The sequence below is a fragment of the Nicrophorus vespilloides genome, unplaced genomic scaffold (assembly GCF_001412225.1).
Source record: "Nicrophorus vespilloides isolate i.1.1-1 unplaced genomic scaffold, Nicve_v1.0, whole genome shotgun sequence".
In the NCBI taxonomy this organism is placed as follows: Eukaryota; Metazoa; Arthropoda; class Insecta; order Coleoptera; family Silphidae; genus Nicrophorus; species Nicrophorus vespilloides.
The window spans coordinates 3,606-30,290 of record NW_017095584.1 but is presented as its reverse complement, the minus strand read 5'-3'; the positions used below and the strand labels follow the sequence as shown (position 1 = coordinate 30,290).

General features: G+C 34.2%; 1 protein-coding gene across 3 annotated transcripts in view; it reads left to right on the top strand.

Annotated features, from left to right (window-relative positions):
* LOC108557688 (probable nuclear hormone receptor HR3) overlaps positions 1-21,900 on the top strand; it is a 72,173-nt gene extending 50,273 nt beyond the window's left edge. For all 3 annotated transcript variants that reach the window (XM_017914338.1, XM_017914331.1, XM_017914323.1), the window contains exons 2-9: positions 14,330-14,557; positions 18,794-18,962; positions 19,276-19,466; positions 19,616-19,927; positions 20,415-20,918; positions 21,003-21,156; positions 21,228-21,385; positions 21,850-21,900. In XM_017914338.1, coding sequence (XP_017769827.1) covers positions 14,330-14,557; positions 18,794-18,962; positions 19,276-19,466; positions 19,616-19,927; positions 20,415-20,918; positions 21,003-21,156; positions 21,228-21,333 — 1,664 coding nt within the window. In that variant the 3' untranslated portion in view covers positions 21,334-21,385; positions 21,850-21,900. The remainder of the gene's footprint in view (positions 1-14,329; positions 14,558-18,793; positions 18,963-19,275; positions 19,467-19,615; positions 19,928-20,414; positions 20,919-21,002; positions 21,157-21,227; positions 21,386-21,849) is intronic.
* The last annotated feature ends 4,785 nt before the right edge of the window (positions 21,901-26,685 follow it).

Here is a 26,685-nt window from a genome sequence, read left to right as displayed (position 1 = left end):
GCGGGAACGACGCTTCTATATATTTTTTTTTTTTGTTCGTTTCTGCTCATTATTAGAAATCACCGACGAAAAGCATTGAAAATAACCTTTCTTGAACCCGCAACGGATAATGTTTACAAGAAAAACGCTTAATAAGTAAACTTTCAACGTCCGAAACAAATCCTTCGCACGTATCTCTCGTCGAAGAAGGAAAAAAAAATATATTCTCTTCTCGAACTTTTCAGAATTTTTACGAACGCTTACTGTTTTGAAATTACCGCGCGACACGTGCGCGCCCTCTACTTTCGCGTTTATTGTCACAGACGTCATCGGAATGACTCACGCTTTGCAATTCAACTTTTGTTATACGTATATGATTCACCGATTTCTTTTTAAATTATTAATAGCAATATAAGTAATTGTTTGAAGATTTTACGACTCAAATTACCTAAATCTAGTATAGTAATTATTACCAAAAATACACTTGTTTTATAATCGAAAGTTGTCAAAAAACGAATTAATCTGCAACTCATTTATTCTGAAATCAAATTTCGACACAGATTGGGCGTGTATTTCTATTATTATATATATATATATTTTTTAATTTGGTAGATAAGATCTTGGATATATTATACTTTTACTTTGGATTTGAGTATAAGTTTCACCCGGCGATTTGGAGTTATGTGGATTTGCATGCGCATTTTTTTAACGATTGTCTTATGTAAAGAACCGAAAAGAAAGTTCGTATGTTAATACCTACACTGATTCTTTTTATTGTTATTTTTATTATGTTTATGACACATCAACTATTGTCACTTACTAGAATGGAAATAATCCAAACTATTTTTTTTTATTTATATCATAATCATCACAAAATGAAATATAAAAGAAGCAAAAAAATATTGAATAGTTGAAAATTTACGCAAGAAAGAATTACATGAAAAGTTGTTTATAACTACTAAATTGTCGGTGTTGAAACAATTTTGATAATAAATAAATAACAGATTCAACATTTTCTTTTTCATTATGTTTACTATGTAGCTTTCGTATTATTTCAATGATATGTAATTTAAATAAAACATGTTTAAATTAATTGATTAATTAATTTAATATCTTATTGGAAAGTTAATTTGCATTGATGTTAATAATAAGATTTGATGAGTTTGGGAATGAGATGTTAGTGTATGCATTTGCATATGCTTGATATTGAGATGTTCAGATTGGTACTTTGGTAATTCATAAGGTATGGTTGGAGTGAGCGTAGAAGGCGAGACAAAAACAACAACAATACAACAAAAAACAATAAAAAAAAAACAAAGTTCGGAATGTGCGTGGATTAGAATTGTAAATTTGGATTGCTTTGGGTGTGTGCGCATGGTGAGCAGAAGCTTATCCGTCGACATCCATCTACTTGTAGACTTGTAGGTAGCTTACGGTGCGTGCGTGCATTCGTTCATACGGAGCGTGTGCCCATAATTGATTTGATCCTCTTTGACTCCTCGGCATCGGCTAAGTAGTCGCCATATAGGATTAGAAGCGAGGCAAATAAAAATGCTAAAAGCAAAGCAAAGACGAGGAGAAAAAAAAATGAGTAACGAAGAACGGAGGTAATTAACGGCGTGCATAATTAAGTTCGATTGCGCGACGAGCATTCGTTCGCTCGGATCCTCATGGTCCGCCCTCCACGGTGTGCATGGAACACGCTCTCTCGTGTATACGTATACTTGCACATACATATATATATGTATATGTATATATAGACACATACACCGTACGGTGTATTGCTCGGTTGGTGAATCGTCGTCGTCGTCGTCGGGAGTAGTAAAGTACATTTGCGGACCCCGATGTCCTTGGTTCATGTCTTTCAACTTGTGGCCTACTTGCGCTAATCACAAATCGCCATTGCATAAGAGCGGCAAAATTATTTACAAACATCTATTTATAAACGCGCGCCGTGTAGAAAAAGTGCACCGAACGCTCCGCTCTGCTGCGCGGACAACAATAATGGACCGATGGTGAAGGGGGAGGCGCGGGGGCCGCAACGTTCGTATCTCTCTCTCCTCTATGACATAAGATCACATCCTAGGATCGCATATTGGCATGCATGTGTGTGCCTCTCCCGCGCCTTGCCGCCTGCCACTTCGACTGTCAGACTTTATGACTGTTCGTCGATGGGAATTCTTGACGCCTTTCAATTTTCCATCGATTCGCGTTTACCTCACATTGCTCGTAGTATTGTTAATACAATGTATCAATGTCTCAAGGAGTTCGCTCAATTCGATGCCACCCAAAATAATATCAGTTTTTATTGTTTTGAACATAGACTTGTTAATCAATAGGTGAATGATAAAAACATATCAACTTATTAATCTAAAACTATATCCACATTCATACCAATTACCATTATCATGTACGATGATAGTAAAACTGAAGTCTATACTAGTTGGTAATCCTGACAGTGTACCTAATACCAAAACAATAAAAATAGTATACATATTTTTCTACTTGATATTCCAGAGTTACCAAATCCATTATATAATTATATAATGATATAACATCTGAATCATTAGTATTAGTTGAGCCACAACAAAACTCTTCTGCTTACTCTATATACTTGCTCTATAACATACTTGCTAAAGAGCATCAACTTAATATTTTATATGTTAACTTAAATTGAGTGGTATTAACAAAAAATAGGTTTAATTTCTCAAGAGATAAATCTATATACTAATACAAATACGACAAGTAGTATTGAATTGAAAAAGAAATATTTTACCACCCACAACTTTATGGTTCGTTGAATATACGCTCATTAAAATGACATCTAATATTGCATATAAAACATTACGGTTCCGCGAAGCTCTTGTAATCATGTTACAATTACGTAAAGTGACTTCAGCTCTCGTCAAATTTGCGTTCGAAATTATGCATTCCTTACATACGCCGAACGAATACATCAAATTGCATACACTTAAATGTTATCACAACGAAACTGTAAATTCATTCAACACATTTCAACTTTAATTATAAATGCAATATTTTATACTTACCAAATGACTTGGATTTATACAAAGTTGTAATTGTTGTCTGAAAAGTGCACGTAAATTGATATGTGCACACCTCTTACAATAAACGCATGCGAATGCATTAAACGCACGTGAGTTTCGTAATTGTCGAAACGTTTGTGCGAACCTTAACACATTTACAATTATTATCAATTTGTTGCATTTATATTGCATATTATATCGATATTACAGTTTTCGTATTAATAAAACCAATTCATGAATAATCAATTTTCTGGAAATTATGAAAATTGCAAAAGCAAAAAGCCTCGTTTCTAAGTTTACGCACAGAGTTCGTCTCAGTCATGGTTTGATAAAATGAATTGCTTTTAAATTGACGCCCAACTTCGTCGTGGCAATTGAAAAACCACGTACACAAACCCCAGCTCAAACGAATCTGAATAAAGTAAAGAAAATCGATTCGATAAATCACTGTAAATTACTGCAGGCATAGGATGTTAATTGCAATTAAAGTCTAATTATTTTTAATTAATTTGCAATATGAATGAACATGGTAATATATCAATGAATCGAGATTTGAACAAGTTTCATAAGTTTTTTTTTTATTTTACTATCAATATTTTGCGTAACCTGCTAACCAAGGGGGATACACGTAAAAGTACTTATTACGTATACAATTAAAATGTATTATTTTATGTACATTTTAAGCAGCGATTTTCGTAAATGAGCATTAATTAACTGCCATTAGCATAATATCATGCTGGCAAACACCAGCTTTGATGTAATTAATTACAATCGCGCATTGCACAACACGACCGTGCGTTGTGTGTGTGTGTGTGTAGATTTTGGTGCCGAATTATTTTGTTGTCGAATCGAGCCGGGGTCAATGCATTATTGCCGAAATACTTCGACATTTTTTTTTTTTAATTTTAATTTTGTGAAGTGTGTTTGCGAGAGAAAGATACGAACGACTTTCGAATTTTTTTTTTGTGCATTCAAATGTAGCAGATAAATCTTTACGTATCCCAAAACGCCTACGTAAATAAATGCTCGAAGGCAAACGAAAACAATGCGAATTATTTTTTTTTAATCTTTGTCTAAATCATAATTATATTTGAAAATTACTGTTTTGATTGATTGCGAAATTTTGATTTAAGTTTTTCTAATTTGCTCACATATATCTATTGTAGAAGATCGAATGATTAGTGAAAAGGAAGAAAAAATCATTGTTATAACGTCGGTCGATTGCGTAGCTTCGTTACTATATACAATTAACACGTACAAACTGTTTAATTAATAATTAGCGTTTGTATTGCGTTTACATTTACAGTGCTCAACTTGTACTTGCACAAGTTGTAGTACATCTGAAGCGACATCTTTACATAATACGATGAAGAAAATTTTATCAAGTATCCTTTGGTCTTTATATTTATAACATTTTTTTTCATTTATACAGTACGTTTTAGATTCCGATTATTTTCTCAAGTACTTGTCAATTATGAAGTAGTGCGTAATATACTTGACAATCAGTTATTTTGCTAGTACTTATTAACAGTAGTTGTATAAATTATTAGACTGATCTTAGAACACACGTTAAAGTCTTAATGGCACTATTTTGTAGACATAAAATAGTATCAGCAATAATATATGTTTAAAATATTTGGAAACCTTGTGATTAATTATGTTATAACTTGTAATAACTTGTGTTATTACTCTAAAAGAATGGTATGTACAATCCTATATGATTATTTGTATACAATTAATTATTGCGAAACGCGAAGCGATCCGTCTAACCACATTTATTTGTTGTCTCATTGCATCGTAAATATATACAAGTAAATACCTTGAAATTATTATGTGATAGAGATATTGGTCTCTCGAAAGTAATTATATTATTTATTATAAGTATTGTATTTTCAGATAAAAAAAGACAATAAGCTATAAAACAATCTTTAGAAGAGTATTTTAAAATTCGGCCATTAGATACATTGAATCTAAGTCACTTTTTATACGTCTTTGTACATTGTTAAGTTTTCAACTAATGCAAAAGTTTCTGTAGTTATCTTTGATTTGTGCAAACTGTTGGACTTTCTCTAATGGGTTTGACCAATTGTATTGACGCCATCTCGAAGATGCGTTATTTTGTTGTTTGTTTTTCACTAGAGGTGTTGCAAAAGTGGACGTGCTTCGGCGTCGTCTTCTTTTTCGTTTTCCACTCGGAAGGTAGTTTCGATGTTCCTCGGTTGCGGTCGAAAATTGCAAAATGCATTATGCATCTGGGGGGGAAGTCCGAGCACGGCCGGGCGAGGAGGAGTGCATTCCGTCGAGACAGGTTGCAACTGTTTGTGTCTAGCGGCAACCTGACCTACTAAAAAGCAGGCACATCTCATGCTGGCATCAACACACACAAACACACGCAACAAACATCATCATCCGTCCGTCCATCCAGAAGCTGTTTTCGAGTCTCGGCAAACAAAGAAGGAAAAGGACGAAAAAACCGAAAGGACAATATATCGGGGCCAGCAAACGAGAATCGCATTATTTTATTGCTAAAACCAATGGCAATCATAAATAATAATTGGAAAATGCTCGTAGAAGGCCGACCAAGGGCATTCCCCATGAAAGTTGCGCAAAACGTGACGTGACGTGACATCACGTGTGCTAGTCGATTGTCTCCCGAGTTTTGGCGCTCGCAATTTGTTGTTGCTGTTACATTTCGTGTACCTTCACGAAAACTTATTTATTTCCAATAATAATAATCATATTAGGAGTACTTATAAAAAAAAAGAAAGTTGTTTGTTGGTTTGCGTTACGAAATCGAATCTGCGTGGTCTGTTTTAAAAGTTCCACTAAGCGAACTGCAAAATTTCTGACATAAACACACACACACTTATTTATATTATAGACTACAATCAATTTTGCGATTCCGTCGAGGCGAAATTCGTCTTGTTTTTTTTTCTCTTTCGCCGCGGGGCGAGAAACTTTGTAGCTGAAATTGCCCAAAGATCGAAAGAACCGTACAGCAGCAGTTGCGTAATTTTTTGCACTTCGTTAATTATTTTCAGTATTCTTATGATTGTCCTGCGGTTGAAGCGGTGAAAAATCTCGACGTTGAATCATATTTGTAGCAAGCTTATTTAATAGTTGAATGAATCTTCCGTAGAGGTCACCACTTTTTTCTGTTTGATTTTTCTTAGTCTCTCATTTATCCAATCGCTTCCTTGATTTTCTTTTTAACATAATTTTTTTACTAAAAGAACACAAAAAAATAATAATTTACGACCTTTATTCGCAACGTTTTTTTTTTAAAATAATAATAATACAATGAGATACTATGAAATTTATTACATGGTGTGTCCCAGATTAAAGTATAATTTATATCTTATTTTTTAAATCATTGAAATAATTTTAAACGTTATAAGTTACTATATTTATATAATGTCGCATTGCATTGGTCTTACTTTTTTTAGTGTTTTTTAGCTTAAAGCATTCTTATAAAAAGAATGCCTCAATGTGGATATATGACAATTTTTATATAATAAAAACATTTTAAAATGTTATACAATTAGTATATGTAATTTAAGATTAAGATATTCGAAAATAATTTAAGTAACAATGAATTTAGTGTTTCAGTTCTAATTTACTGATGTATGTTCAGGATAATCACTGAAATATTACGCAACTGTGCGACTCAGCATATTTATATATCGTCGCATCGCATTGCTCGTTGCTTTCATTTTCTTCAGTTTTACACAACTGGGTTGTATGTAGGAATACTTCAGTATGAAAGTGTATGAAAGACATAGGATAGCGACTTGGCATCGGACAGCACGCACAAAAATAAATACGTGTGTCGCATCATGCGACGCGTTATAACCGTTCCAAAATAAACGTTTTGAGTAAATAATTACAATTATTTTAATCACGCGTCTGATTGAATCATTATAAAACTTTGAACATCATTTGAGTGCATCGTGTATAATGTATATCTTTCTTTCTGTTATTTCTTTTTTTTTTTGATATTTAGTCTATTATAACTATCTCATAGTTTGTTGAACAATTGTTGCTTCTTTGTACCCCCTCCCCCGCAATCATATTTTTCCATGAATTTGTTCGTCGTGTGTTTGCGCTCCGACTATGTACTTAAGCGTGATGCACTTGCTGCAGCACTATATGTACTTGTTGATGTGTGGTGTAAAAAGTGATTTAATACGTTTGACGCAATGTGGTCTTAACAAATATTTACATCTGCGGGTTATTAACCCAATAGTGCAAGGTTCAAATACTGCATGTAATAAGTACAAATGCGAGAAAGAATTCTCTGAAAAGCTGAGACGAGACGCACGAGTCTTGTATCCGTTTATACACATTTAACCATTTTTTTTTTCCTTAATTAAAGAGAAAATTGAGCCCCGAAATTGACCAATTTTAGATTTCCAAACGAGCAATTTTATACATGTGTGCGCGCTTGTTTCTTCTTATTTTCTACCTTTCCTATTGCGTTTCAAATTTTTTTTCTCTCCTCTTGTGACGCGATGAGCGGCGGAAAAAAAAATGGGTTTGGCACATAATTGCTCATTAATTGGGAGAGAGAGATTATTTATGAATTTCGTAACTAATTCTCGTTAAATGAGAAACCCTTCATACTTTCTATTTCTACGTGATTCATGCGAATATTTTTTTGCTTCCAGTCTCTCCAATAAATCGTTTCCATATTGCAATTACACGTTTTGAGACTATTATGGAAAGAAATCACAAATAATTATTTCATGGAAATTATATAAACTTAATGGAAAAGAAAATTTGAAATATGAAATTTTTTTTCTATGAAGATTTTGTCATATCTCAATAGAAATATATAACATAAACGAAAAACCTCAACAGCAATGATATGTATGCGATGTTGCGGTTTATAACTTCCTGTTATAAGGAAGCGGCTTTGATAATGTCTTGATTATTATCTTCGTGGTGATTTAACAACGAGTTCTATTGCCACCTATGGATTATATTCTTTTTTAGTATTTATTTACCTAAACTAAATTCGCAATTAACTCATAAGCTTTTTTATTATACAAAACTTTATTAGCTGTATCATCCACCATTGTATCATCATATCATATCAGTGTCGATGAAACATATTAATGTCATATAATTCACCATTTATGTTATGTTAAAGTTGTTGAATTTAAATTAATTTACTGTTTAATCGAACTTATTATTTTTTTTTGTTTTTTTTCGAAGAATGTATAAATATTAAATGAAACTTGGAGCGTTGATAATGCAAGTCGTTGGACTTAAAAAAAAAAGTGTTTTGTAATCGTTGGATGTTACACAACGTAAATATGCGAAGATAAGGAAAGATCCGAATGAATATCCGTGGAAGATTAGAGGTTTTTGACTTATTGGAATTCCAGCGAAGCAGTGAGTAATTATTATATATTTTGATGGGTGCTGTATTCTCTCCATTGTGGAGTGGAAAAAAAAGAACATAGTGGTGGTCATGTGTATGGGATCCACACGCGTGTTCGTAGCGCCAGGCGAACGATCCGAGAACGCTGGCATCAGGCAAACCTGCAAACACCACCAGGCTCAGCAGTGCAATGACCCAACTTACGACTCGGTCTCAGTGACCCACTTACCGAACATATGGGGAGTTCGGCAACCTTCGTGCACGCACGAACCCATCGCCTGCATGTATTTACGTGCCGACCGTTTACACGCTCTTTCTCTTTCCCTCGCTCTCCACCATAAAACGCAACTGAAGAAGAAGAAGTATAATAATACGAGAAGAATAAAAAATGATGAGAAACAAAATTTATAAAAAAAAAATGCAGCAGGACCATGAGACGCTTTCCTGAAAGGAGAGAACATCCAATTGAGCAAGCCATACTTGAATATATGGGGTTGCGTTTTCAGTAAGCTTATTAATAGAAGCCGCTGAAAGCAGAGGCCGACTGAACGTTTCTTCCGGGTCCGGGACCTCCGGGTAGTAGTTGTTGTTCTTCGCGTTCGATGTCCAAAAAAAAAAAAATATATTGAATTGAAATTTCATGGGTCCGCTTGGATGGGTTCCTTTTTTTTTTTTAATTTTCCGGTTGCGGGGAGGAGGGATTCTGTTTAGCAATAGAAAAAGTTGTTAATTTTAAAACGCGAGTTCGAACGACCCGTGTCGATTCTTGCCGAGTCGAACGTCTCCTTCTCTCACTCTTGCGCGTTCGACTCGGATCGTTCTGTCGTCAGGGTCATTGAACCCGCGCCAGTGGGGGGGATACGGTACGTAAGCGGTGTGCGTCTACGACGTACGTTATGCGGGACAGGATATGGGCGAGATAAGGAGAGCAGATCGTCCCGACGACACGTACATACCCACATTACTACACAGATCCATGGACAATTTGCTCCGAGAGACTTTCTTTAAAAAAATGTCCAAAATATTACACGGCACGCACGGATCCCGATGACGGAGTGATATTTTCTATCATTTTTTTTTTCCCGTTTGCTTTTGCTCGTTTCGTTTCCGAACCCGAACCGTCGTCAGTGCCTAAAGAAACCGAAAAGCCACGAATTGTTGTTTGTTGTTGTTGTAGTTGCAGTTGTACGTGCATGTGTTCGTACACGGTTCTCATTTTTTATATTACTTTTTTTTTAATTTAATTTCTACATAACCTTTTTTCCGGGTGTCCGCGGAGTGTCCACGCGAGTGATACATAAACCAGGAAGTCGTCCCAGTGCCTAAAGCCCAGTGTCTCTGTGCATAACCGAATGGGAATATACAGTATTTCGAAAGGAACCGGCAGTGCTTTATATTTGTGACGCGATCGCAGTGATACTTTTTATAATTATTATACCAGCAATACACGACCACCTTACAGAAGTGCTTTAAAAGTTTTAGAACATTTTTTAAACATATATATTATAATATACACCGAAAGCGTATTTTTTATACAGTGCATTTAGTTTTAAGTTTTTCCCATCGTGCAGTGTGAGTAATTTAAGAGTGTTGAGGCCAACCTGCTTCTTCTTTGGCGATTGGAAGTGATCCGGCCCCGAACGCGCAACTCTATTTCGTTAATAATAAAGTCTTAAACAAATTCGTGCGTCTGGGAATTGTAAGAGCCTCGATAATTGCTGATAGTGGGCTCCTCCACCACCGAATTTCCAGCGATAAGCATAACGGGTGTTATTGTCTCTTTATCGCGTTCCATATGAGTATGTGAGTGCTTGTAATCGGTCATTCACATTGTTTAAAAATAGATTGCGCGTGTTTCCAACGCACTTTTTTTTTCTCTCTCTCTCTCACTCTCTCTCCTTTCGCTCCTGTCAAAATTCGAGCGCGTCTTCGGACATGGTCACAGCAGCCTTCCGAACCATCCGGCTTTTAACGACCTCGACAAAGGTCAAACAAACCGTGCACGACGTTATCGGAGGCGCCACCCCAAACAAGCTTCTCGCCTTCTCTTCCTTTTAAATTTTAGAATCCCCTTTATATCTGTCTTGCTCTTTACTATCTGGCATATATTATTTGTTTCCTTGTTCCACCGCCTTCTTCTGCTGCTTCTTCTTCTTCTTCTTCATCCTCCTCTATCTTCATCTTCTTATTTTCTGAGCAGGCACGATCGAATCTCTCGCTCTCGACCATATTTGGCGGTGAACAACCTCGAGTTCAATGGCTTCAACCGCGCCTCCTAAACACGAGCCGCTCGATACGCGCGCTTCGGTTCGGCTCCGCACTAAAACGTACCGACTCGGAAAGTTTGGCGCCGAAAAGTTGGGCCGGAACGTTGAAAAGTCCCCGACCAATTAGATCTGGCCCCCATCCAACTTCCTAATCGCCAAAGAAGCGGCCAACTTCGGTTGCCTTCGTTCGTATTACAGGTGGAAGAATCATGTGAATACTTATTAACAGTGAAAATCAGCAAACATTCCCATCCAGCAAACGAGGAAGCACGAAAACATCTTCTTCCGTTTATTTTTTTCCCAATATTTTTCAAGTGCGTTTTTTCATTGGTGCATAATTCATCTGCGACCGGTGCGATTGGACAGCCGCTTGGCCAATTAGAGGCGCTGCCATGCGACGAGTTTGCTCGTATTGTGGCGGATGTGAACGAACGTTAACAGTGGCGTACAATGGACTCGTTCCAAGAGTTATTCAGTGCAGGAGATAATTGGTCCGCTGAGGGGCGGTCGGACGGCACGTGCAATTCGGTAGATTCTACTACCCCGCCGCCTCCACCATCTCAACAGTCCAACGACGATAAAGACGAAAAGAAACACGTCAACTCGATTAGAGGTATAATAATGCTACATCATCATTCCGCACATGTCTCACTAAATTCGCAATAGTTTAAACCTAGGTTATGGTTTCAAACCAAATACAATTCCACTTTTATAAATATATATTTCGCAACAAAAGTATACGACGCGATATGAAAATCTCTATAGAAACACTATTTATTTATTAATAAATTTGTGTTGCATAAAATTATATATTTTAAAATTAAATCAATTATTGTTTCTTTTGTTACATTATAAAAAAATATCACATTACAAACTATTATAAACAATTAAATAGTAACAGCGAAGTTGCATGAATACAAGTTAGTTGTATATAATGATATAACTGATTTTCTATTTAAAGCATCATCAAAAGTATTTCCACTACAAACTTATTAGTGGACGTTCATAAAATCATGAGACGTGCAGTCGTTTCGAGTTGCGAAAAAAAAATATGTTTTATACGCATATATTAGCTTTAATTAAGGTTGCAAAGATCAAAGACATCGTTTCCTCTCGCACCAAAATTATGATCAATTTAATTTTAAAATCAAATTATTTTATTACGCAATTTTTGTTTCAATTATTTACTTAATATATGTCTTTTTGAATAATTAAGCTTTTTAATTAATTTCGAAGTATATTAGTTTGTAAATGTTTATTTTTACATATTTTTATTGAGTGTTTGTCCTGAATGCAAAGATAATTCAAGTTGATACGTTCATAATTATATCAATATCGTTTTTCTTGTGATTCAATTAACTTAAGATGTTGAAATCCAGCATTTACATAACGACTCGTAAAAGAAAGCGTCGGAGTTGGCGGATTTTTATAAATAAATACAAGACTGATTTTGGTATATCGTTTATGATCATCACTAACTGTACAATCGAAATCAATGGTATAATAAAAACTCAATTTGCCGATGTAATTGTATTGCATTTCCAAATGACTTTTGGAAGCTCTTAATCACTGTTATTACAGTGTTTCGCCTTGTCGTTTTGGTTCGCGATTGTTCGTACGAAATTGCGGAAGTGGTCTTTTTGGGAGGTCCCTAAAAGCATCGTTCCGTCTCTTTCCTTCTCTCCAAGTTTATTGTTCCGTCCATGGCAAGTTGATTGACTTCGCGAACCATAAATAAATCTGCGCCAGCCGAAGAACACCAGAGAGTAATACCTACAAAAAAAAAAAAAAAAACAAGAAAATAAGAAGAAACATAATGGGAAGAACGAAATCCGCTCATACAATTCGTCATAAGAAAAAAAAATATACAGTGAACAAACTAAATTTAACGGTTCCTTTCGCCGAATAACGGTGACTGCTTAAATTATTTTTTTCAAGTATTGTTGGATGAACTGTTATTTTTTTTTATTGTATGGGAAAGGCCGTACGACCTCAGTCAGTTTGTTACCTTCTACAGGCAAAACTAATCAATAAATCAAAACGTTTCTGATTCAATCGGATCTTATCGAGTTGAATTTAAATACGTGTAATTATTCACAATTTCATCATGTTCCGATCTCCTCGAATTTATCTTAAGGCGAGGTCCGTTCATTATTGAACATTCACCGATTCAATATGAATTCACTATTTTCATCACAATAAATTGTTTTACACTGCTCCGATAAGGAATAAGTGTTAATAAATGTTATCGAACAGCGATTTTCAAGCTAATGCATATAGCAGTAGATTCAGAATTTTTTCACTGTAAAGCAAAGGTAATCAACCTAATAAATTTGTTAAAAAAATATAGTTTTATTACAATAAAATTTACTTGTTATTCTGTTGTTAAAGAAAGTGTTTTGTGTATTAAACTTATACATTAAATTGGTAAAGTTATTTTGTAAATATTTGATTGATTATGTAAGTTGAAATTTCATGATTTCTGAATCTATAATGAACTTTTGTCATCTATACGAAAACTACTTTAATCATAGTTACTTTTTATTTTAATCTTGGATTTCTGTCCAAATCTAAATTAATGCAAATATATTTTATTTAAATATTTTCTGATGCTGATGTTTGTTTGGGTGTTTGTGATAATCGGAAACAAATTTGATTAAAATATGTCATTTAATTTGTGTCTGTAATGGTTGTGTTATCAACCGGTATTTTGCTGGACGTAATTTAAAAGCGACATCTGTTGTTGATAAACTATTTTTTTTTAGTAATAAATATTATGCTTTCGCAGAGAACGAAAGATGAAAAAAATAAGCGTTAAGTGTCCCCGTTCTTGTGAAAACACTTTCGTTCTTTGGCCCGGGCCCAAACCATTCGTGAATTACGACGCGCGAATCATAATTCTATTAATAGGAGAATTTAAATTTAAATGGTAAATGAAAAGAAGAAAAAAAACTAAGGAACGAACGTATGATAAAAGAAGAAAATTTGTGTGAGAATAATGAGCGAAAATAGCCTTTTGCTGAAGTCGCGGAGAGGAGACGTTTCGACACCTGTGTGAAGACGTCAAAAACAAATAAAACGTGGTATTTGTCCCACGTGATCATGGGTCATTGTCTGGCTTATTTGTTTACGAAAGTATGGTATCGCACGGTTTTCCAGAATGCTGGAGACGGAACTGAATCCTAGAGATACACGATATCACAGTTTTCTAGATAAGGAGCACCCGGTTATCTTGATTAGTGTCTTCTTTTCCGTGCGTTTGGAGTGGAGAGAACGAGAAACGGTTTCAGGAGTCGTTGAACCGACATCGTTTACCCGTTTCATTTACCATTATCATTATTCTTCTGAAATAAAAATTGCGTGTGCCTATTTTATAATGGCGTAAGCGCAGTAGAAGAAGAAGTCGAAGGAAAAAAAAATACAGACTTTTCCGCTGGAGAGCGGTGAAAAAAAAAAAAAAACTACTGCCGCGTTACATGGTCGGCTTTGGAAACAATAGAAAATGGGACGTTATATAATAATATGCGGTTTGTCGCTTTGCAAACAATAAAAGTGAAAATGTCACCGATTTGATTGCCGATCGATTATTAGCATTTTTGCATGCGTGATTGTAAATTGTACTCATTTCTATGTTCTGTTTCCTTTTGCAGCACAAATTGAAATCATCCCTTGCAAGGTGTGCGGTGATAAGAGCAGCGGCGTCCACTACGGGGTGATAACATGCGAGGGATGCAAAGGGTTTTTCCGGCGATCCCAGAGTTCAGTGGTGAACTACCAATGCCCGAGGAACAAGAACTGCGTGGTTGATAGGGTGAACAGGAATCGATGCCAGTATTGCCGCCTCCAGAAATGCCTGCGACTTGGCATGAGCCGGGATGGTGAGTTTTTAACATTCCACGCGACCTCCTCTCCATCCAATCCATCCATTCTTCCATCCATCCATCTATCCACCGGGCGACTATTCATCTGATCGCAATTTCATTCTGTTCACGCATTTCTCGCACTAATTGCGAAATAGAACATTTGACGGCGTTCTCGCGATGGACAGAAGCAAGGCATGCCACTATCTCACCACCATGGAAATTGAGAAAATTCCACGTTCATTTTCTTTACACTACTTTTATTTTCTTACGAAACATCTCCGTTATCTTCATTACTTACTTCAAAATATAATCAATAATACTTCAATCCTATTATCAATCATTCTATGTCCAACATTTTAATTTAAACTGTTATTATGTCACTCCTCAGACGCATCTTGAAGCAATTGAATTTAAAAACCAATATAATTGGATATGTCTATCAACTAAATTGAGCTACCAATCTTCAATATATTTTTTTTTTAAACATCTCGATATGTCAACTACTGTAAAATCAATACGGTCATCAAATATTATAAACTTTTAAGTTCACATACAAATTTAATAATTAAATAATCTATTAAAGAGTATTTCGCAAAGTTACGTAATAATATGCATGTGCTAATAAAATCTTAATTAAACTCAGTTAACCTATTTTAAAAATAATAAATACAATTACGTTATTTGTTTCGTGTCAAAATTGATACGTTTATACAATTTATATGTTGGTAAATATTCAAGTATTTTCTTTTTTCTTTCATTAATGAGTAAATGTTATGTAGAAAATATCAGGGGAAAGATTTCACTTTGTTTTTCTTCTACACGCACGCGGAAATTCTGCATTTTCATTACGTTTGTCTAATTGGATAAAGCATTTTTCACTTTAAATTTTCAATCCAGTAAAAATGTTATTTTATGTTATATTTCTGCGTTCGATACGCAACATTAATTTCGTCTCTCAGAGGAATACCAGAAACAATATTATTGTTATTATTATTAATATTGTTACGAGATTGTTGTGTGTGTTTGTGTAAAAGTGTATAGAGAGGAAGCCGTTCTGCGCGGAGAACCTATTCATGTATTGGATATCGTTTCTAGTTTTGTATGGATTTGTCTCGAAGTAGGTTAGAAAAAAAATGTCAAAAGCAATTGTAATTCTTATCGGTTTGCATGGAAAACAGATTACAACTGCTTTTGAATGTATGCATGCATGTATGTATGCATTTATACGTTGTTGCATCCCTCTTTTATGCCAACTCGAATCCCGCTTCAGTTCCTGTCATATATTATTCTTCCTGTACGGCCATCTCTTTCATTCAATTTAATTATTTGCATCGCACCCACATTTCGGTTTTTCCAGATAATAATGAAAAAGAAAATAGTGAAAAAAACAAGAAAGAAATATATATATAAATGCACATTTTCACAGTTTCTAATTAGAATCTCCTCCCGGTTCTCAATTAATTTCCGAGTGTTTTTAACTCTTCAGCCAAATGAATCCTCGAGGGACAAATTTCTAATTACATTTAGATTTCGAGTGTCCGCAACTTGTTTTAAATTCATTTAATTCGTAACACTCGTATAACTTTGTAATTCGAATTTCAACGTTTACAAATAACAATAATTATGACATCGTCAAAGAATTAAGAAGATTTTAAAATAAAAAATATACTTAAAAATATATATAACGAAATTAATTGAATTAGAATTAGAGAATTAGAGAAGTTTATTTGTAAAGAAACTGAGATAAAGAATGCACTTGTTACGTAACTTGTTTACTTTAATTAATCATTGATTAGAGCTTCACCAAAGATGAGTGATGATCAAAATACTTGACAATTTTAACAGACTTTTATCTATACACGAAGTATTAAGATATTGATGATGTAAGCGTTTCTTTTTTTGGTTGCTGGAATTGATTATAGTCGCTTTGCGAGAACATCGAAGAGAATCGGCTTAACGCGAATGCATACGTACATAAATCGAATTGCGCAACGCAGTTCAGTGATCAGACGAAAAAGAAAAAAGAAAAGCAAACAAATGTGTGTGTGTATATTGAAAGACATAGCAGGAGTACGGAATGAGCGAGAAGAAAGAAAGGGAAATAATGAAACGGCTTTGTTATTATTGCCGCATTATGTGACCGGTGAGAGGAAGAAGTGAAAGTGCAGGATTTTTGGCAACTTCCATTTTTAATGTTCCAGAGTTTCTGATTATAATAAGTTCTTTTCTTTCGCCGCTCGCCGGAATACGCGTGTGCATATACTATATGTTTTACGACTTTCTAATGCGGCGATGATTTGTGGATAAAGCGATTATAATATTATCCACATCGATATGCAGTAAATCTCGCCACGGCGACTAAAGCCAAAGCCTTTCGGCGTCTATCAAAGAGACACACTCGCACTTTCCATTGGATTATAATTCACGTGCCCCTTTGCCCTTTTTTTTTTTTTTGTTTACAAATTCGTTGTTTTCTTGTCGCTTTTCTTGTATGAATATGATATGTTGATCTAGTTTGGGACCCACCTAGGTTCTTTGCGATGGATAATTGCGAGGTGGACATGTTTCATTTGCGCGCAGCAAATGTCTACGTACACGCACAAACGCATTGCGTAACGTAGGCTAGCCGGGAGCGAGACGAGGATGGATAAAAGTGTGTCGCTGTTACGTAACGAGGCGTGCGTGTATTTTATGTATTCATATCGTGTTAACTGTGCATTTCGGCCGATCCTGTACTGTGCGTGTATATGCATGTGTGTATGTGTGTATGTACGTACGAGTATGAGGTTGTGCGCCATGTTATGTACTAACTACATACACACAACTACAGCTGCGAGCTTTTTTATTAAATTAATAATTCGTCATATGTCGTTTGCACAGTTACAGTACAAATGGGGTCCCGTTTCGCAATTTGCTTTCCTGCATTTAATCAGGATCAATTTCGTTTTGCAGATAGATCCATTTAGATAAACGCACACCGAAAAGGCGTTCAATCATTCCTTTGCTTCGGTCACTCCTTAAAGCAGTTTCTTTTTCTCTACTTCATCTTTTATTTCCTTTTGGTTCTGTTTTTTTTTTGTTTGTTTGTCATTCACTCGACGATTCCAATCTTTCAACCGAACCAGGCGTTCTCCGCTGCTCGACAATCAAATATGCATGGGCAAAATGTCATCCACCGGATTTACGCATTGCACAATTGATCTGATCCGTTCTCCAAACGGAATCCAAATATCTTAATGAACATCTCGGTGCACTTACGCAATAACAACTGGCCCGATGACTGATCTCAGTATTGCTTTCAATCCAATTAATCTACGAGTATAGTATAATAAAAGCAACTAATGAACAGAGATATGTGTACAAAACAGGATTAATTATTATTATTATTACGAACATTTTTATTTTGAAACAGATGATCATGAAGTTCATGAATATTTTAAATCTTTAGAGTTAGAGTGAATTCTAAAATAATTATGATGAATGAATGATAGTTGATGCATTTATTTTGAACGTGTTAATTGTAAATGACTGTTAATTAAATGAACACTTTTGTTGTGCAATCGGTTGTATTAATTGTAGAGATGAAGTTATAAATTGTCCCAGTTAAAATGCAGCATTTAACGGCTATACCACGTTCGTATCCGCTTCAATTACGTCCCTGATTTTTGTTTTGTTTGCTTCTCCAGCTTCTATCAATTTCCTCGATGCAGAGTTTCCTAATTGGAATATTGTAAAATCGAATTATGTATGCTCGTCGATGGAAAGTAATTGCTGGTAATGTGTTCTCGTGCCGTGAAGATAAATAGATTTATTTACTTGGGTGCTTCCCACGCAAATTTATAAAACCGCAGCACACAGAGATAAAATAAAATAAAATCTGCCATTGTATAATAATAGGTGCAATGCGTACTCGGAAAAGGTTCCCTCTGATCCGATGCCTTTGGTAGAGGAGGAGGAGGAGGTAGAAGGATGATTTTTGCACGATATAGAGAGAGATGGAGTTTGGAGAAGAGATCAGCAGGAGTGCGGGTGACGTAAGCTCTAGCGGTTGAGCGTCCGCTATTCCGACTCTTTTACCGTCGTAATTCTTCTAATTGATTTTCCACTAAAGCGAGTAGAGAAAAAGGAAAAACGCGATGAGCTTAAGATGTATAAGCTAAAGACAGAGATAGACACGGACGCAGTTGAATCGCTCGATGGGAATGTAACTGTTCATCTCAAAACTTATTGTTTTTTCTTTTATTATTACAGCCGTGAAATTTGGGCGGATGTCTAAGAAGCAGAGGGAAAAAGTCGAGGACGAGGTGCGGTTCCACAGGGCACAGCTCAGGGCGCAGAGCGATTCGGCACCGGACAGTTCCGTGTTCGAACAGCAGACGCCCTCAAGCAGTGATCAACTTCATCACAATTATAACGGAGGGTAAATATCTATATTTGATTGAATTGAAGATTCAAGACACTCGTTCAATATTTTCGATAGGTTTAAGTTACTACACTATTTACGACATGAAACATAAATGCTAGTCATTTGCAATTGTTACTCATCTTATTACAATAATCAATAGTATATCAAGTTTTCTACTGTGTCTGCACTGTTCGTGATGTAAAGACTGGTACTTGTAATTGACTATAATTTGTGTTTCATGTTGAGTTTTTGTAATTATAAGTTATATTTTGGTAAAGTGTAAAAAGAATATTATTGCATGGATCTCGATTTTTTTTTTTTTTTGTAGATATACGTACAACAGTGATGTTGGAACATACACTCCTACGTATTATACCGGCCAGACACAAGTGCAAGCGAATTCAATGGGATATGATATATCTGCGGACTACGTGGACAGTACAACCACCTACGACCCTAGGCCAAGTCTGGATGCCCTCAGTGACACGGGAAGCCTAATGTCGAACGTCGTGAACACAGGTAGGACTCGATCTAATTTACAATCGCATGAACCATCATGTCCAGTTTCTTTCTTAAACTCTCCTAAAAGATTTCAATTTGTGGGAGAGATGAGGAAAAGAAATGCAAATTGATATCGAAGTATTAAACTAAAGTCTAACTTGGTGTAGGTAATACTAACAATGGTGTGAACGGGGGTAGTGGTGGCGGGAAGCAATCGGTTTCGATGTCGGATGCACGTAGTTCATTTAAACGGGGTGGTGCGACCCAAACGACGACTAATAGTAACAGTATGTCAGGTACTGGCGTCGTGTCCATCAAGCAGGAAGGCCCAGTGGACACTTTAGTGCCTAGCTATGTTGACAGCACCACATTTGTAAACTCACCCAATGTGCAATCTAACAATGCCACCAGGCAGCAGGCCAGTTCACAGAGCATACAGCAAAGAAGTAACGATGACTGTGAACCTGTTTCATTGCCTAGTAAGTCTCCAAAATCAACATCCAAATTTTAATAAGAAATTATTTTTTTTATTTTATCTGTTTTCAAATAACAAATATTTCAGAACCATTTTGTCTTTAATTGCATTTTCAACATACTGTATATTTACTATTAATAACATTACTAAAGATAATCATAAGATTTTGTTTAATGGAATAATCGTAAGATTTGTGAATATAGAGAACATAAGGATTAAAAAAAAAAACATGATAATTTTATGTGGTTCTGGTTATTTGTTGTTGCGTTATTATCATTATTACTTGGTGGTTTCGTTTTGATTTTTTTTTTTACATATATATAAGTATATATATAATAAGCTTTTTGCTTAATCTCGAGTTATGGTTTCCAAACTTTCGCTCGTATCCTATGATCAGTGAATGTTCCGTGCGTGTCTTGTGCATGAGGAAGGTTGGAAACCAGACGTTTAATTCAAGTCTTGTAGTATCATCATCAATGTTGATGTTTTAGATCCCAGCCAGATATCGGAGCTTCTGTCGAAAACAATATTAGACGCACACGCTCGTACATGCTTGTACCAAATGGATCACATACGCGAGATGTTCAAATGCAAGCCCGACCACGATCTCTCAAGACTTTTGTACTATAAGAATATGGCGCACGAGGAGCTGTGGCTCGAATGCGCCCAGAAGCTCACCACAATCATCCAGCAGATCATCGAGTTCGCCAAAATGGTACCTGGTTTCATGAAGCTCTCGCAGGACGATCAGATCGTGCTGCTGAAGGCCGGCAGCTTCGAGCTCGCCATCATACGTATGTCCAGGTATCTGGATCTGTCCCAGAACTGCGTTCTCTACGGGGACACGATGCTACCGCAGGATGCGTTCTTCACATCGGACACCGCCGAAATGAAGCTCGTGACGTGCGTCTTCGAGGTGGCCAAGAGCGTAGCCGAATTGAAGCTCACCGAAACGGAATTAGCTTTATATTCAGCCTGCGTCCTTCTTTCACCTGGTAAATATATATAAATCACACACACACACACACACAAAAACCGCTTACGTTTCTTCTTAACACTTGCGTTTATTCCTGTTGCAGATCGGCCCGGTCTGAAGGGTATCGGTGAGATAAGCCGATTGAGTCAAGCGGTTGTGAGAGCCTTACGACTTGAATTAGAAAGGAACCATTCACTTCCAATCAAGGGAGACGTAACTGTTTGTGATGCCTTGCTTACTAAGATACCTACATTACGGTAAGTGATACTTTTCAATTCAAACATTGATCCACTTATTTATCTTGGCTCGCTTCCGTTTTTTGTTGCAGAGAAATAAGTATGTTACACATGGACGCATTAGGGAAGCTGAAAAGATCTGCACCTCATTTAGAGTTCCCTGCCTTACATAAGGAACTGTTCAGCGTGGACAGTTGAGATAATTGTTCAGCATCCTCCGATCTGTAGTCCGCAGCCTTGGTTAGCCATGGTAAGTTGATAACAGCTACTTTCAAACTACTTTAATGACTGGATTACGCGTCAGCGTTGCATCAATGTGGATTTAGGTTGCTCTAATTATCGTATAATTTCGCGCAATTATCACGTTCGGCGCTAATAAACCAACGTGACCACGTGAAACCGTGTCGATAGGGTGGATAAATTGATTGAATTGCATGATTAACTCATTGATATCAAATTCAACTCGTTAATGGACACATTTACACCTTTAACAAATGGCAACAAACCTAAAATAACCAAATTATTGAAATCCATTTCTTTACTAAATTCTATTTTAACTCGAATTTAAGTATAAATATTCTCCCTATTTATTAAATTTCTAAAGTTCAATTTTTTGGATATGACAAAAAATAACTGTTTTTTTATTGCAATTATAAAAATTAGTGTTCCAACAAAAATTCGATGACTAATTTTAGCGTTCTCTTTCTGTTTCAGATTCCTTCATACTGATTGTATCGGCCTTAAATACATAAATATATAAACAAACAAAAAAAAATAATAATAATTTAAAAATACGTTAATATGATTATATATATATATATGGAAGAAAAGAAAAGAGAAGCGAAATATTCGAGAGAAAAAGAATAATATTGTTGTGACATAGAAATTAATTTAAAAGAAGATATAAAAAATGATATTTGCAGATCTCTATTGACAAAAGAAAAGAAAAAAAAAACACACACACACACACATACATACACAAATATTGAATGATGTTGATATCGGTTGATAAAAAAAAATATTATATATATATATATATACAAAGTATGAAAATATATTACACAAAACAGAAAATGGATTCGGTTGAATCGTGAAGCACCGTAAATGTTACGAAAAACTACGCTTGAGCCAGGCCCTGATTTCAAAGTACAACTTATCGTTTGTTGTTTGTTATAATTCTATTGAAAGATGATGATGATGATTGATGACGAAGAGTAAAAATATAGATGAATTAATGATAAATTAAATCGTAGAGAGAGAGAGAGAGAGAATTTATATATGTATATATTTATATCGGATGAATATATTGAAATATGATTATTAATATATATATATAAATAATTTAACTAATTGAGAGAGATGACACGTACACTTTTAAAATGTAAACAAAACAAAACAAAAAAAAACAAATATATATAAATAATATATCGAGAACGATGACGATTTTGGAGATAAAGAAAAGGGATGAGACACTGTAACACTTGACACCCTCTTAATGAACACTTAACTCACGAAACACGTAACACATATATTTATATTTATATATGGGGTAGAGTCTTGTTTCTTCTTTATCTTTTTCGTCTTTGTTTATTTCACGTTATTGAGTATAAATGAGTGTAAATGAAAGGCATGTGGGGATAGGGTGTAGAGAGAGAGAGAGAGAGAGAGATGGAGAGAAGGAAGGGGTTGGAGGGAGAGCATCAGTCGGATCGTGTGGGATATGTACAATATTTGCGGAGATCGATGGTTCTGAATTCTGAATCCTCTAGGTGCTGATTTTGTTGACAATTTTGTTTGTAACGATTTACGGTCCTTCACGACAACGAACTTGACAAAAAAAATAAAATATAAAAAATTATATATATATATATAAAAAGAAAAAAAATAAATCATATATATATATATTAAAAATAAATAAAATAACAGAAAACGTTGATGAAAGTAAATTAAATAATTATACATATTTACGTATCGTAATCTGCCACTTAACGTAACAGTCTACACTAAGAGGTTACACTATTTAAAATAAATACAGAATATGAAGATAAACAAATTATATATATATATATTATATATTGAAAGATATAAACAAACAAAAACAAAGTGAGGGTTAAAGAAAGATATGAAAATATATGGATTATTATTATTATATATATAAAAAAAAAAAACATTTAAAACAGAAAGAAATAATAATGAGGTCGGTGGAGGATTTCGTTGAGGGAGACTGGTAATTTGTAGGTGTTACGAAGAAGCGTATAATAATAATAATAATAGTAAACAAAGAGGACGACGACGTATTTATTGTTTTAGCAAAGAGTTTCTCTTCCAAAATACAATCGGTAGCTAATCTAGGATTTAAATGAATAATGTTAATGATCAAACCGCATTTCTTTTTCTCTCAAACGGTTAGACTGTCTCAGCTTTAGTAGAGTACGGTCGTCCTTTCGGCTCCTCCGCCGATTCATCAATCTCTGCGCGCATTCGATTTCATTTCAACTCAGTTTAACATTTTGTAAGTTTCACATTTCTTCAGTAACGCGCTATCATTTTTATTGTTGTTGTTGTTATTTTTGATTTCCGACATAAATGTATAAAGTATATGAAATAGTTTAGAGGATATTGATGAAATAGAATTTTTATTGTTGAAAGACGAAATAATTTAAATGATGTTTATTTATTTAACTTTTTCAAATCGCAAAAGTTCAATATAAAATCGTTGGTGCTTGCAATGCAATGCAATGTTAATATATATTATTTTTCTCAATCTCAATCTTTCTCTCTCTCCAAAAAAAAAAAACAAAAAACAAATATATATATATCAAAACCGAAAAAAAAAGAAAAACCCGACTCACACTGATTTCAAATACTTTATATTCGTGCACCGATTATTGAATTCATTTTTGGAGTAAATTTTTAAATGAATACCACGAGTGGAAGGACCCGTGATATACGTATATATATATATAGTAAACAACAAACAAAATTTCATATTGACACGACACGTGAAATCGAAAACAAATTTTCTTGTTTTGTTTTATTTTATTTTTATAACTTTCTTTATTATTATTTTTTTTTTGATACGATGATGATAACTTTTTTTTCTGTCTAGTAGCTTCACTTTTCTCCGCTCTGCTTCTCTTCCTGCAAAAAAAAAATGAAAACTGAAATTTCAATGCGAACCCGACGCATCCACCAAACATTTTAATGTGCAAAAAAAAAATTCGCGATGTACAAAAAAGGAGATTTATTTGTGAAATTGAAATAAAAAGTGAAATTGAATGAATTATTTCGTTTCGTGTGTGCAATTTTGTGGAAGCGAAAGCAGACGGTGAAAATGCCAGATTAGTTTTGTAAAGTTATGTTTAAGGTTTTATCGTTAATAAAGAAGAGCAAAATTTTAGCTTCTTAAAGAAACACATTATATATATGTTAGCCATTGTCGCACTCGTATCTTGTAGTTATTTTTAAATTGTCTTTATATTATTATTATTATAATTATTATGTATTTTGTATATGTATATTTTTAGGAGAACCCAGTGTTGTAAAACTATTTATATTGTATGTGCGTGATTACGGAAACATCACAGAGAGAGAAAGCAAACAGCCGAAATTCGTTATTTTTTTTACTATTATAATAGCCATCATTATTATTACGTGAATTGATAACAATTGGAAAAATCGTTCTGTTTTTGTATTTAAAAAAAAAAAAAGTATGTATTTAGTACGTGCGACAGTGGCTAACGTATTAATTTTTTTTTTTGTTATTGAACAGGCTATGATAGTCATAATTTCTTTCATAATTGAACCGGAAAAAGAACAACAACAATAATTTTTTTTCCTGGTCTTTTTATGTATTGGAATATGCTACGTTTACGATTTCGAAACTTAAAACGAATCGCGTTAACTTTGTTTCTTCTCCGCGCTCTTTTTTTTTTCTCGTTTGTTTCGTGCATTTTTTTACTACATTGGATTCCGTGGAAGGTAACAAGCAGAAGGAAAATTGTGCGGGACAAAGTGAAATTAAAAAAAAAAAAAAATCAAAAAAAGATTGTAAAGTTAATGTGATTGCGTTCGAGTGGACTATTGTAAGATAGCCTGCATATATTTTTTTGTAAAGAAAAAAAATGAGGGTAAAGCAAGGGTAACGGTTTTTTTTTTGTTCATTTCTATATATATTTTTTTTTTTTAATTAAACGCTAATTTGTTAATTTTTAAATGATTTTTAAGATTTATATATATATATATATACATGAATACTATTAAATGACGGAGAGAAAAAAAGGAAAAACAGGATTAGAAAAAACAAAATGATGTCGTGGTTTTTAAGTATGTAATTATTAATTAATTATATTATATATTATTATTGTGTAATGAAAACTGGATTCGTTTGACATAACATGTTTATTACTATTACTATTTTTTTTTTTTTGACTTTTCGTGCCTGCATTTTGTTTTTTTTTTCTTCTTTCGTTCGAGATAGGCCACGTAATGTTAATGGATAATATTATAATATTATTGTACATTTTTTTTTTTTAATTAATTAATTAATTTATTAGATTCAGAATCGTTAACATTTACTACTGGTGAATTTTATTCATAGATTTTAGATGTTGCTAACATTTTGTTTATATATATTTTATTTCTGTTGGTTTTTTTGACATCATATTTTTATGTATATTTGTGGTATTTTTATTTTTTACTATTTTATTCTTTATACAACATGCTCCCCACCCCCGCCTCTCCCACCGCCCACTCTCCCATCAAAACAAGAAGATAAAACACCATCCGACAATCCTTCCCTCTCATATTCTATTCATAATTTTCCTGCTTGACATGTTCTTGTGTTCCTTCCTTTCCTCTCGCATCCGTTTTTTTTTTATATTCTACGTATGGAGAAAAAAAAAATGAGGCGAAAATGCAAAACGAAAAACGTTTGATGAAAAAAAAAAAAAACATTTTGTACTGTTATATATTATATAATATAGTCATTTTTAGTTCTCGTTCTATTCTTTTTTTTTTGTTCGTATGATAATTACGTTTTATTATTTTTTTTCTTATAGAAGAATAAAAATATTTACAAATATAATAAATTTGTCTGCAGTATCTAGTATTATTACTTTTGTTGCTTTTTAATGATACTTTTTTAATTTTACTACCATTGCGATTTTCAAGTTCTAAATATCATCCCAAAAAGAAAACAATATCAAGTTTGCAAGGTTGATTCTCAAATTAGATACTTAAAAACAGTTCGTGATATTCACATGATACTACTGTAGTACTTCAAGAGTCTTTATCAGTAGAATACATTACTAAATAGTATAAATCATGTTTATATCCATAATGGTAAGGAAAAAATAGTCTATGACAATGAGTATATCTTCAAGAATCAACCAATTTCAAAATATATAGTTGCGAAAACATGATGTGAAGAAGGCTTCTGTCAAACGACAATTTTATTTGCAATTGTGCAATTTGGGTTGCATAGTTCGTGATATTCACATGATACCACTGTAGTACTTCAAAAGTCTTTACTCAATAGTATAAATCATG